This window comes from Propithecus coquereli, unplaced genomic scaffold (genome assembly GCF_000956105.1).
Source record: "Propithecus coquereli isolate 6110/MARCELLA unplaced genomic scaffold, Pcoq_1.0 Scaffold131, whole genome shotgun sequence".
Classification (NCBI taxonomy): Eukaryota; Metazoa; Chordata; class Mammalia; order Primates; family Indriidae; genus Propithecus; species Propithecus coquereli.
The window spans coordinates 781,770-794,949 of NW_012137303.1; the positions used below are offsets into that span (position 1 = coordinate 781,770).

A 13,180-nucleotide genomic window follows, 5' to 3' on the forward strand; every position below is an offset into this window, starting at 1 on the left:
CCTGATTAGGCAAAACTAACCTCTGGCGTTGCCATACATAACAACCAATCAGACACGGGACTTTAACTCTACACCTTATTTGCATAAGACGTTCTACATAAAAAAGACACGTCTCGCTTTGGTTTCGTTATTTTTGTTTCTCTCGCCGTTTTCCTGTTTTCCTTCACCATGCCTGAGCCCGCTAAGTCAGCTCCTGCTCCTAAGAAGGGTTCTAAGAAGGCTGTGACTAAGGCTCAAAAGAAGGACGGGAAGAAGCGCAAGCGCAGCCGCAAGGAGAGCTACTCCGTGTACGTGTACAAGGTGCTGAAGCAGGTTCACCCCGACACTGGCATCTCCTCCAAGGCCATGGGCATCATGAACTCGTTCGTCAACGACATCTTCGAGCGCATCGCGGGTGAGGCTTCTCGCTTGGCGCATTATAACAAGCGCTCCACCATCACTTCTAGAGAGATCCAGACAGCCGTGCGCCTACTGCTTCCTGGAGAGCTGGCCAAGCACGCTGTTTCCGAGGGTACTAAGGCCGTCACAAAGTACACCAGCGCCAAGTAAACTTCCCAAGTAAGAGTCTTCAAGTTCGATCCCAAAGGCTCTTTTAAGAGCCACTTACGTTATCAGTAGTTAGAGCTGCAAATACTTCATCTGAAGTCTGAATTTAAGTTTGGGTTGTAGCCTATAGTGATTATGGTGGCTTCTAATGAGTATAATGCTTGTTACAGTCCGACTAAAAGGAAGCCAGATAACGAAGTGTCTTCTGTGTACGTCCCTTAGACAACGCTTCCTGATTCTTGGCGCTAAAGTAGATCCTTGCGGTGTGGCTTCCTGTTTAAATCCTACCCGCCTATTGTGTCGCGTGTTCTTTTCTACACCACTAGACAGATAAGTAAACGTGGGCTACGGTGATCTGAAGCCCACATTTAGCTCGGCACTTACCTTAGGCTCTCCAAGGCTGTACGTTGTGAAAATTCTAAAATTGGGGGAAGACAGTCACCCGGTTTGCGTTTTTTTCTTTTCCGACCTCTCCAGCTCACTTGGGGTGGAGAAGATGTCAGACCACTAGGCAGAATAAAGTCTCTTAAGAGGGAGATGAGAAGCATAGCTTTACTCCTGAGTAAAGAAATACAACATGAAGGGTCACGGAAAAGATTTTATGTGACCTACATATTAGTTTTTAAGACCATTTTCAATCTTTGCTGATTCAATCAGTAATTTCTTCACTTGGTACATACAAGAAAACTTACAGGACTTGAGAGGAAAAAACTTGAGTTCAGTGCAGACAACAGACTGAGAACAGGGTTAGACCACCCGGAAGGACGGAGAAGGGGAGAGGAAACTGCCCTGGGCCGGTCTCAGAGTCTGAGCCCTGTCAGGTTGGGGAGTTTTGTTGTGTGACTGGAGGCTAGAATGGCTATTTATCCTACTAATAAGTAACATGAGATTTTTTTTTTCTAAGAATAATGGAGGCTGAAAGGAAGGGTCGACAAAATTTAGGTTGTGGACTGGCTAAATTAGTCATTTAGAAATGTAGGCCAATTGGCCTGCAAGAAAATTATTTCTTCTGATTAAAAACATAAACGTTTTTATGTATATAAATGCATATGTATACATACATAGTTTTTTGGTCACGGACTGTTAGTCTTTAGGGATACAGTAGGTGAACATATGTAATGAATTGCCTGCTCTTCTTGGAAGTGTATTTGGAGACTGCAGGGGTCTAACTGGAACAATTCACATATGTAAAGCATATGTTTAGTGTTCTGAATCTTATCCTACTGGTGGTTTATGGATTACATTGGTGTTATAAGAAGTATATCAACAGTGATTGTTAATGTTTTATCAATGTGTGGGGACTGATCAATACACAGTGATGTGTGAACTCCTTTAGTCTTCACAGATAACTGTGAGGTAGGTATTATTATACACATTTTTAAATGTGAAAAGTAAAGTACAAAGAACTATTTTAATACTTAATTTTCGAAGAGAAGAGAGCAAGGGAGAGGGAATAAGTCTGATGTAAAGGGAGGGGATAGTGTAATTTGAGCTTTTTGTAGTAGTTTCCCAAGCAGGACCTCCTTCACTTCCCTATCTGCTCCTGACTTCATTTTCATAACAAAATATTCATAGCAAAAATAAGCATAATTCCCAGGCTGGTCTCACATAGCTGACAGGAGTAAATTATACCAGTATAGTGCCTCTGCTTATTTAGATTTCTTTGAAAAAAAAAAAAAAGCTTAAGAAAAATAATATACATTATTTATTATTAGTATGTTTTCTCCAGTAAGTATTCTAGGCTCCAGCTACACAGGACTTTTGGTAGTTTATCGAGAATACACCACACGGATGATGAATACCACCTTCTGGTATACCTGACTACTCTTTTTAGATTTTTACCCTGGAGTTATTCATTATATGTTACTGAAGGACATTAGAAATATTTTTACTCCAAAATATGGCATTTTGACATTTTGGACTGACTGAAGCCTCAAGATCTCTCAGACCTTCCCCCCTCCCCTCCCCCCCATCACCTACTTTTCCCAGGTGGTTGAAGTTTCTTTATCTGTTTTGAGATCCAGACCCACCAAGGAGAACGCTTGTTTTTTCTTCCCCTCCCTGTAATCTCATTAAGTATGGCAGAAAAGAAGAATGTAACCACACCCGAACAGGCTCTTTTAGAAGATAATGTCTATCTCTCAGATTCATTCAAATTTCAAAGAGAACTATCTACCAGTTAATCTCTGCTCCCCATCCATTTATCCGTCCTAGTGGTCCTTTATTGCCTCTCAACGGAATTCCTCTTTTCCCCCTCCTGTAACCCATTTTACCAGAAAGTGCCTAAGTTTCTGAACCCCATTGGGGGGTTGAATCCTCATTTTCTGAGGCTCCCAGTGATACTTTAGAATAAACAAGCTTTTCTCTTACTAATCTGCTTTATTGTGAGTTGATTTTTCAGCGATCCTTCTGAGGGCGAAGGAGAAGTTTTGCCTTACAACTATTTCAGAAAAGCCTTACTGTCCAGTTTACACCAAATCATGAGATAAGCAGCCTAAATTGTTTTGCAGATTGATCCTGTAGCTCTCTGGGGGAAGTTGGGGGTGGAGAAGGGAAGGATAACTCCTATATGAAAAGGCAGCATTCAAAAACTATAAAAATATAAGTCTAACATTAAAATTATTTTTTATACATCCAAAGATACCACATTTAAATACAAATCCACAAGGTGACAATATATTTGCCACATGCTGACAAAAGGTTATTAAAAGTAAAAATATATAAAAAATACCATAAAAATCATAGAAAATAAGAAAAATGGCCAAAGAATCTCAACAGAACATTCCCAGAAGAGGGGGAAATCTTCAAATAGCCAAAAATCCCGTTAAAAATATGCATTTTTGTTATAATTAGAGAAATGCAACTTAATGAGATACCATTTAACAAATCTTTATACTGTCAAAAATTTTTACTGACATTACAGATGCTGATGAAGATATGGAATAACAAGAACTCTCAAGCACTAATGGCGGAGTGTGGTAGTGTAAACTAAAAAATACTACCCTAGAAAGCAAATTGTTCACCTCTATTCATGTTGAATATGCACATATTACTAAGCATTTGGTTATCAAGCAATTCCACTCCTAATTATGTAACTATAGAGTGTACAGCTGTGTACAGCAATGCCCATTGTAGCCCTGTAACGCGGGAAAAATAAAACAATTTAAATATCCACCAATAGAGAAATGAATGTATAAATTTTGTACTGACACATTAGAAAACTTGATTAATGACAGAAATTAGAACTGCATATTCCAACATGGCTATATTTCCAAAGCAAATGTGGAAAGTTCTTAAAATGTGTAAAGTGATACATATATTGATTAGGGGTATGTGCATCTAAAGTTAAAAAGTAAAAAGCATGGGAGCAATAAACACCAAATTCAGAATACTAGTTAATTCTCAGTAGGGAAAAAGGAAGCTTATGCTACTGAGAATGGACATACGAAGAAATTTTCCTGTATTGATTGAATAATGAGTTTGGTGTTCGCCCAGTCTTTTGTAGAAATACCTAGTATATTTTCAGCACTTAAAAATAGTACCAGAAGGCAAACATAAGAAAGGAGGTAAATATATTATCAACCAGGGGTGGGGAACCTGCAGCCTTCTGATTTCACGATTGTCCTTTTTTAAGCACCAAAGGAGACAAGAAAAGCTTCATCTTTCTCTTCTGCATCCATTTTAATGAAAGGATTTGTTCTGTAAAAATTGGATTCAATCAAAAGGCCACACTCAAGGATCCAGAAGGCCACAATATGGCCCCAAGGCCGTAGGTAACCCCCAACTGTGTTCCACTGTAGTTAAGGTAGGAAGAAGATACATTTTCTCCAAGACTCCCCAGTAGAGATCTCGGGGACAATTTCTACTTAAAACCAGCGACTACAGCTACCCTCGAGGCTCCTCCTCTTTGTGGAATTTAAGGTATTCCTTCCCCAGACCTCTCAGGCTGTGAGACATTATGTAAATCAAAGGATCTGGGTAAGGTTAGTGTCCAGCAAAGCCCTGTTTAGATCCCTGGCCTTTACTCGCTAATCAACCCTACCGTAATTTCAACCTGCCGCCATAAGCGACTGGCTAGCAGAGACTTCGTCCCAGCCTCGGAAAATCTCGGTCCACGGTCGCCTGCCAGTTTTCAATATTCCCGGTTAACTTAGTAAGCAGCATGGAGAAATCCAATGACAATGGTTCTATTAACACCCAACCTGCAGTCATTCCAACTCTTTTGCTGAAAGATTGGGGGCCCTAAAAAGGGCCTTTTAGGAAACATAGCTCCAAAATGCTATTTAGCCACCGAAACCATACAGGGTACGGCCCTGTCGTTTAAGCGCGTAGACCACGTCCATGGCCGTGACAGTCTTACGCTTTGCGTGCTCCGTGTAAGTGACAGCATCCCGGATCACATTCTCCAGGAACACCTTGAGCACCCCACGGGTTTCCTCATAAATGAGGCCAGAGATGCGCTTGACTCCGCCGCGGCGGGCCAGGCGCCGGATGGCCGGCTTTGTGATGCCCTGGATGTTGTCACGCAGAACCTTGCGGTGGCGCTTAGCACCTCCTTTCCCCAATCCTTTACCTCCCTTACCACGTCCTGACATTGTCAGACAGCCAGAGGACAAAAACCGTGACAAATTTTGGCAACTTCCTTTTATAGGTAACTTCTGCGGACCTGACTGAAAACCTAAGAACTGTGGCGGGAAGGTCCTCTGGATTGGGGGAGGGGACCTAAAAGGGAAATAAGTCTGCCGTGCTATGCTCGTTTTTGTTCTCTTTCAGTTCTTTTTGATTCTCAAGACGTAGGCTATTTTTTCTCTTTTTTTCATTTAATGTGATTCCTACCTATCCTCATTAAACAGCAAAATTTTAATTTTTAATTATAGAAGATACAGAAAAGGCAAAGGAATAAAATATAGTTTGAATATTTACGTGTATATATGTATTTGCTTTGTCTAACACTACCTGCATAAGATTATGCTATTTTGTGACATTTTTCTCCTTAACATATGATGGCAATATGCTCAATATGCTAAATTCCTAGAAACAGAACAAGATGGACTAATACAGAATTTTAAGATCTTTCAGGTATATTGTTAAATCTTCTTCCACCAAAGGTTATACCTATTAATATTTTCATTTCCAATGTTGGAGTATAGAATGATTCCCCAAAATATGGCTTTTGGGCATGCTGAATGCTTTTCGAATTTAAAGGGCCTCAAGAAATAGGCTTCAGATTAAAGTTCCCTCTAACCCTGTCTTGTTTCTTTTCCCCAAGCACACACAGGGAGGGACTTCCTCTGGAATTTCCTGATCTGACCAAGAAAGCTTCTTACCAAAAAAACCACAGTTGCCTTCTATCCCCTCTCGGTTTACCTCAAGGTCTACGGTGGAAAAGAGGAGAGAACAATGCCACCCCACCTGGATGGACTTTTGCACTAGATAATGCCTGCCTGTCTGCCTCTTGGGTTTATTCAAATTCCAAAGAGAATTATTTGTAAGTTAATTTGTGTCTCCCTGGCCCATTCATTGTCTCTAATAATCATTTACTGCCTCTCAAAAGAATTGTCTATATTAACTGTCTCCTCCTTTCCCTATGAAAAAGGGTATATGAGCTTCTGTACCTCATTGAGGGGTTGGGTAATCAGTGATGCCTGTCCCCATACCTTAATAAATTTGTATGCCTTTCTCCTATTTATCTGCTTTTGGCAGTTGATTGGGGAGTGAACATTCTGAGGGCTAAAATGAAGTTTTCCTTTGACCTCTACACCACTAGCAGTTCCTGTTATGCCTACAATGTAATACTGGGTAGAAACATTCTGCATAATTTTACTCTGTAATAATATAGATTTGATTTCTTATATAGAGAATTTTTTAAAAAGTTAACTAGCTGGTTAATCAATACAATATACTGCATTAAATATTTCCCCCACTGATTTGAGGAACTTAATTTATTATATATTTAATATTGTTTAGTTTCTGTTGTTCCACCAGTCTATATTGTGAACTAAAATAAAATTTTAAGGCTCACCCCCTCCACTGGCTGACTAAACGGACCCCCTCGTGGCCAAAGGAATACCCTAAAACTAAATTGCCTGCCAGGAGGAAGGAGGTCAGACATGCCTTATCATGCTCCCCTCCCTTCTTGGTGACATCCTTTATAACCCATTAACAGGCCTAAGGGTATACAAGACAAACCTGCAGGTCCTCAATTTATACAACAAATCTATGTCCAGTGGCTTATCTCTGATAAAGAGCTCCTTATGTTAAAACATGCCAAGCCTCTAGACAAAGCTTCATGTCTTTAACCAATTACAGGCCAAAGAATCTTTTAACCCACCTATAACCTGTAAGCCCCTGCTTCGAGATGGCCCACCTTTTCGGGCCAAACCAATGTATGCCTCCCACATATTGATTTATGACTTCACCTGTAACCCCTGTCTCCCTAAAATGTATAAAACCAAACTGTAACCCAACCTCAGTGAGTCCACTTGCTCAAGGCCTCTTGGGCGTGGCTCCAGGTCATGGTCCTCAGATTTGGCTCAGAGTAAATCTCTTTAAAATTACTTTACAGAGTTTGGTCTTTTTTTTCCGTTGACAATATATATTGCTGAAGTATTATAATTATTTGTGATGGGGCTCAGAAAACAGTACCCCAAAATGAAGGCCTCAGAGGCAAACCTTTTTCTCTGTCCTCCATGCCTCTCAGTCCTGTTCTTCCCTGAGATGAGCCATAGAAACTAAAACTCCTCTTCTTCAAGGCAGGTCATAAAAGCCAGAACCCCTTTTCCCCAAAAGCCAATCATATAACCTAAAATTATTCTATGTGAAAGCTGGCCATAAAGAAATTATCTGACCAACCTTGTTTGTCTGTAGATATTAAGACCCCCGTTCCAGAGAGGGCCTTGCCCCATACCCAGAGGGAAGAAATGTGTTTCTGCCCAACGAGGTTCATTTGCATGCTGCACAGAGAAGAGCCAATGTACTGAGACAGTTGAGGTTGTAATAGAGAGTTTAAAAATTCCGCATAGCACTAAGCAGGGAGACGAGAAAAATTTCTCGAATCCACCTCCTGGAGAATTTGGGAGACGGTTTTTAAGGATAGTTTGGCAAGCAAGGGATTAGGCAATTAGGTTTGTTAATTGGGGCAAAATTATAGGGGTATAGAAATCATCTTCTTGTGTTGCTCCAGTCCCTGGGGTCACAATTCCAGTTGAGTAGGTTTCTTGGTATGGGCCCCTGGTCTGGATGGGTCAACCAATCCTCTGGAATGGGGGCCCTGGAAGATATCTTAAAAACTCCCTTTAGGTTTCAAAAAGGTGATGTTATCTACGGAGAAAGTTAAGAATCTTTATGGACACCAGCTATGGGGAGACGCTAAGAATCTTTATACGGATCCTTATGACCACCAGCTGCATAGCTCTGGAGTGGCAATTATAGAGAAGCAAAGAGGGGAGTAGTGACTAATTATTATCATTATTTTTATTGAGGCCCTTACCACAGTTCTCGCCTTGCACCCCTTTTTATTAATTTGTAAGGGTGGTTTCAAATGCATGCTCAAAGAAGCCAAGAGGAATCTAGACAGATGGGCCCTTGCTGGCTTACCCCACCCAATCTGTTAGCATTAAATCATACCCTTTTTGTCCAGTCATATTTCTATATAGCTGTCCATATTTTGTTGATCCCAAGGATGAAAAGGGACAATTTCCCCTATATCTTTGGGCCTTCATTCTAAAGGCTCCCATGTATACATGCTAAATAAATTTGTATATCTTTCGTCCTAATTAATCAATCTTGTCTCATGGCAGTGATTTTTCAGTGAAACTTCAGGGGGCCAGGGGCCTTGCTCTGTACTTTGTACTTTGAAGACTATTTTATTATTTGATAGTGTAATTGCTATACTACCTCATAATTAATTTTTCAAAAATTTTCTATTATCACCATTCTTCTTGAAATTACAAATCATCTTTTTTAAAAATTTTTAAATTTTTTTTAAGAGACAGAGTCTTTTTCTATTGCCTGGTTGTAATGCAGTGACATAATCACAGCTCACTTTTGTAGAAACAATGTCTTGCTGTGTTGCCCAGGCTAGTCCTGAACTCCTGGCCTCAAGTGATCCTCCAGCCTCACTCTTCCAAAGTGCTAGAATTACAGGCATGGGCCACCACACCTGGCTACAAATCATTTTATTAAGTTACAAGAAAGGAATTATTTTAGGACTTTGATCAAAATACATTCTAGTTTAATACTTATTCAGTAATTGTTTCTTTCTCTTCTTTGGGAGATTTTGTTTTTAATTATATTTCCCCAATATTAGTTATATGAAATATATTTTAAAGATCTTTCTCTACTTTAAAAATCAGTAAAATTCCCACGAATCAGAATCCTCCCTCCCTATCTGATTTCATGAGGTTTTGCATAGCAGTTAGTGATAATAAGGATAGCAATGGATGGTAGAGGGTGGCAAAATATGCCACCCCCAAATAGGCTGCTTTGGTATAAGGATTATTTTGAGCTATAATCAATTACAAAAAAAGGTACAAGAAAGACACTCTGGCCTTTCCCTTTCTGAAAGCAGGAGATAAAACCCCCATCTGGAAGATGTCCTCCCTATACCAAAAGAACATTCTTCTTATCAATTTAAAGAAGTGAAAACCAAGAGAATTCTGTGCAAATTGACCTTGTTAAAATAATTATCTTCCTTTAGCCTCCCTACAGTTTGTTACTTTCCTCCAATTTACTGTGTTTGACGTAGTATAAAAGCATTTAAGTTTTGCCACTTTTTTGGATCTTTATTTCCTTATGAGAGTTCTCATGTTACATAAAATGTATATTAAATAAATTTATATGCTTTTTTCCTGTTAATCTGTTTTATGTCTGTTTAATTCTCAGGCCTAGCCAGAAAAACCTTGAGAGGATAGGGGTAAAATGTTGCCTTCCCTACAGTGGTTATCTGAAAAGTTTATCAGACTCTTTAGTTTCTGAAATTGGTAGCCAGAGGTGTTTAATTTTCTGTAAACATACACATTGTATATCATTTAAAAAATGTGATGCTAATCAGGTTCTTTTCTAATATGGTAACTGACTATCAAGATAAATTTAGTTCAAATAAAGGTATATTTCCTTGCATTCTCACATTCTTTCACACTACACAACAAATCTAGCAGCAAATTTTGTTAGTCACACTAGCAAAATATATCCTATACCAAAGCATTATCTATTTAAGTATAAAATTTATTAAATTAATAAATTAATTTAAATTGGAAGACATTTAAAGACAGAACTATTGAATAATGAATAAAATCATACTTCGAGTTACACATATTCTAAAAATCCTATCAAAAGTCATATTTTACTATTTTGGGGGGGAATTTGAGTGCCTATCTTTGCTAGACATTGTTGTCAGCACATTTTTATTCCAAAAAAAATAATATTTATATAAGGACTGGAAGTAGTTATAAGTACAAGAAATAGAAACAGTAAGGGTGTGAATGTTTATATGTGATGTCAATAAACTAAGAGCTAAAAAAATTCCAGATAGGAATAAGAGGTTTCAGGGAAAACTTATAATTAAGCTGAAAAGGAATGGAGTAGGTCTACCAAATTTTTAGAGCAAGAGTTTTTAACCAGAGGTCCATACATAATGTCACAATGTGCCTAAGGATAAATTCAGCAGTTTGGTGGTCGTGGGATGAGGGAGAAGTCTGTGAGTTTGTGTAGTAAAATATATATATTTTAATTAACCTTTGATTAAACTTTAGCATTTCACTTTATTATCAACTTAGGCTACAAACTTCAGTAATTGTTACTCAAAAGAAATTTCAGTTGTCTCATTTCTCATTACAAATGCTGATTATCTTGAAGTATTTATATTTACTAATTACTAATGGAAGTTATTAGGCTCGCCAAATTATGTAATATGTTAACTAATAGAGTGATGAAATCGCACTTATTTAAAAAAAATTTTTTTTTTTGCATTTTATACACTTAAAACATTGTTCTGAGATTTTCCTTAAATGTCACCAGAAAGCCAAAGGTGTTCACAACATACAAGACAAAAAGCTAAGAACGCCGTTTTTTGTCGTTGTTTTTGTTTTATTGAGATTACATCAGAGTTCAGTGAGCAGAGGTAGGAGGCGAGATTCTGCAACCTATGCAAGGAAAACAATGGGCATGGGTAGTCCTTATTTGCTTATACCACCACCAAAAGTTATTTGCAATGTCACATTAAATAACCCTCCTTCACCGATAACTGTCAACCTTGCTAGGTCTCAGTTTCTGTCAGGAGCCCCCAACACCTTTGAGTTTTTTCAATATTCATAGACAGCCCTTTGTCAAACCACGTCATAATCCTCTATTATTTTTCTTTCCCGACACAAACTTGTGTGATTAGCAATAGTTAACGGAAAACATTTCCTCAAACTTTTTGATTGGTTTTAAGGTTTTAGAAATAACCATCCTGTCAAGTTCTGAGGCCACTGTACTTGAGATTTTAAGCGTTTTCCAAATATGAGCTCTAGATGATATCATATCTCCAGATGTCATCCTAATATTTTACTCACTTCAATTTAACGGCATATTTTGCAACATAGGGCTGGCTGGGCAAGGCTATGCTTCATAGCGTTTATCTGTCAGGAAAAATGTGTGTGGCTCTGGCAGTTTGGGACTATCGTGCTACAAAACTCGGTAGGCCTCGCACACCTCCTGCGCCGGCGCCACAGCCAAGCTCTCAAGCTCTTGAGCAACAGCACCTCGAGAATCAGTTCTGTGGACTTACGGTAGCGGCAGATCTCACAGAGCCACCATGTCCCAGGTCAGTAGTGGCGGGGCTTCCTCATGCCGCCCGTGGTCTGCAAGGATCCGTCTGCTAAAGCCAGGGCAGTTAATTTTGTACCAAACTGTTACAGGAACTGATGGAGCAGATGGCTGCCTGTGGACACATACTAATTAAACTTAAAAGTATATAGCGGCTTGGTAAGTCTGCTCACAATAATTCTTAAAATGTGCTAAGATCTTGCCAACTATTCTAAAGTTTCATCTTTGTAAATATGGGGTGTTCGCTGCCGTTTTGCTTTCAACAAAGGTCGTCAGGTTAACTGTGACTACGTTTTTTCTGTGCTTCACATTTTTTAGTCACTGGAGAATAAATGTTAAGTTCTTTTTCAAGAAGATATGGGTGGCCCTGAAAAGAGCCTTGGGTTTGGACTCGACTTTACTCGAGTTAATGCAAACTAATCCAAGTCGTTACTTGCCCTTGGCTTTGTGGTGACTCTCAGTCTTCTTGGGCAGCAGCACGGCCTGGATGTTGGGAAGGACGCCACCTTGCGCAATAGTGACTTTGCCCAGCAGCTTGTTAAGCTCCTCATCATTGCGGATGGCCAGCTGTAAGTGGCGAGGAATAATGCGGGTCTTCTTGTTGTCGCGAGCCGCGTTGCCCGCCAGCTCCAGAATCTCGGCAGTCAAATACTCCAGCACTGCCGCCAGGTACACCGGGGCTCCGGCTCCGACCCGCTCGGCATAGTTGCCTTTGCGGAGCAGACGATGTACGCGACCCACGGGGAACTGAAGACCCGCCCGAGAAGAGCGAGTCTTAGCCTTGGCGCGAGCTTTACCGCCCTGCTTGCCGCGTCCCGACATATTGATCTGGGTAAGCTCCCTATCAACAGCAAATAAAATGAAGGCGTAACGGCGGCGCATTTTATAACCATATTGGGCGCGAAAAAGAAGACGTGTCATAGGCTAAGAGTGCAGCTTCATTTAACCAATGGAGATGCGACTTCAGGATTTGCGGATCCTGATTGGGCAAAACTAGTCTTGTCGTTGCTGAATAACCACCAATCAGACATAAGACTTTAACTCCTCCTTATTTGCATAAGACATTCTATATAAAGAGGACACAGTGTATTTTGCTCATATTTGGTCTTTGCTTTTTTTCCGGAGTGCGTTAGTTTCGGTAATGCCTGAGCCAGCGAAGTCCGCTCCTGCGCCTAAGAAGGGCTCTAAAAAGGCTGTGACCAAAGCCCAGAAAAAAGATGGTAAAAAGCGTAAGCGTAGCCGTAAAGAGAGCTATTCCATCTACGTCTACAAGGTACTAAAGCAGGTTCACCCGGACACCGGTATCTCGTCTAAGGCTATGGGCATTATGAACTCGTTTGTCAACGACATCTTTGAGCGTATCGCGGGCGAGGCCTCTCGCCTGGCGCATTACAACAGGCGCTCGACCATCACCTCAAGAGAGATCCAGACGGCCGTGCGTCTGCTGCTTCCAGGGGAGCTGGCCAAGCACGCTGTGTCTGAGGGCACCAAGGCTGTCACCAAGTATACTAGCGCTAAGTAAACAGTGAGTTGGTTATAAACTCTCAACCCTAACGGCTCTTTTAAGAGCCACCTATATCTTCAAAGAGAGAGCTTGATGCTTGTGTTTACCTGCTTGCCACAATTTACTACGAAGCTTTTTATTCTGAAGTAAGATAATTGGGTAATCTATTAGGTCTTCCCTGCCAAGGTAAACTCTGAAGACTTACTAACCACTAAAAGTTAAGTTATCCTCTGGGATTCAGTAGAATAGCTTTAGCCCTGAGTTTCTCTTTATTTTTAAGAACTCTACTTAAAAGTCGTCTGCCACCAGTTCTTATGACCGTTA

General features: G+C 40.1%; 4 protein-coding genes across 6 annotated transcripts; 2 read left to right on the top strand and 2 right to left on the bottom strand.

Annotated features, from left to right (window-relative positions):
• The first annotated feature begins 118 nt into the window (after positions 1–118).
• On the top strand, positions 119–6,325 carry LOC105805686 (histone H2B type 1-K). 3 transcript variants are annotated; one of them, XM_012638616.1, is made up of 2 exons: positions 119–558; positions 5,816–6,325. In XM_012638616.1, the coding sequence occupies exon 1, from the start codon at positions 169–171 to the stop codon at positions 547–549; it is 381 nt and encodes a 126-aa protein (XP_012494070.1). In that variant the 5' UTR covers positions 119–168; the 3' UTR covers positions 550–558; positions 5,816–6,325. The 3 variants fall into 3 exon arrangements, with proteins under 3 accessions (XP_012494070.1, XP_012494071.1, XP_012494072.1); XM_012638617.1 differs by having other exon boundaries at positions 5,920–6,325; XM_012638618.1 differs by lacking the exon at positions 5,816–6,325 and adding an exon at positions 3,470–3,518.
• LOC105805704 (histone H4) lies at positions 4,782–10,885 on the bottom strand. The gene is made up of 2 exons (XM_012638639.1): positions 10,875–10,885; positions 4,782–5,148 (listed from the first exon to the last, which is right to left on the bottom strand). The coding sequence occupies exons 1-2, from the start codon at positions 10,883–10,885 to the stop codon at positions 4,830–4,832; spliced, it is 330 nt and encodes a 109-aa protein (XP_012494093.1). The 3' UTR covers positions 4,782–4,829.
• An 896-nt stretch (positions 10,886–11,781) lies between these two features.
• LOC105805681 (histone H2A type 1) lies at positions 11,782–12,174 on the bottom strand. Its single transcript, XM_012638611.1, has one exon. It carries the CDS (start codon positions 12,172–12,174, stop codon positions 11,782–11,784), a length of 393 nt encoding a protein of 130 aa, XP_012494065.1.
• Positions 12,175–12,493: 319 nt separating this feature from the next.
• On the top strand, positions 12,494–12,874 carry LOC105805687 (histone H2B type 1-J-like). Its single transcript, XM_012638619.1, has one exon. It carries the CDS (start codon positions 12,494–12,496, stop codon positions 12,872–12,874), a length of 381 nt encoding a protein of 126 aa, XP_012494073.1.
• The last annotated feature ends 306 nt before the right edge of the window (positions 12,875–13,180 follow it).

Bases quoted from the DNA above. Each gene is read 5' to 3' on its own strand.
- LOC105805686 (XM_012638616.1), top strand. From the start codon at position 169: ATGCCTGAGCCCGCTAAGTCAGCTCCTGCTCCTAAGAAGGGTTCTAAG.
- LOC105805681 (XM_012638611.1), bottom strand. From the start codon at position 12,174: ATGTCGGGACGCGGCAAGCAGGGCGGTAAAGCTCGCGCCAAGGCTAAG.
- LOC105805687 (XM_012638619.1), top strand. From the start codon at position 12,494: ATGCCTGAGCCAGCGAAGTCCGCTCCTGCGCCTAAGAAGGGCTCTAAA.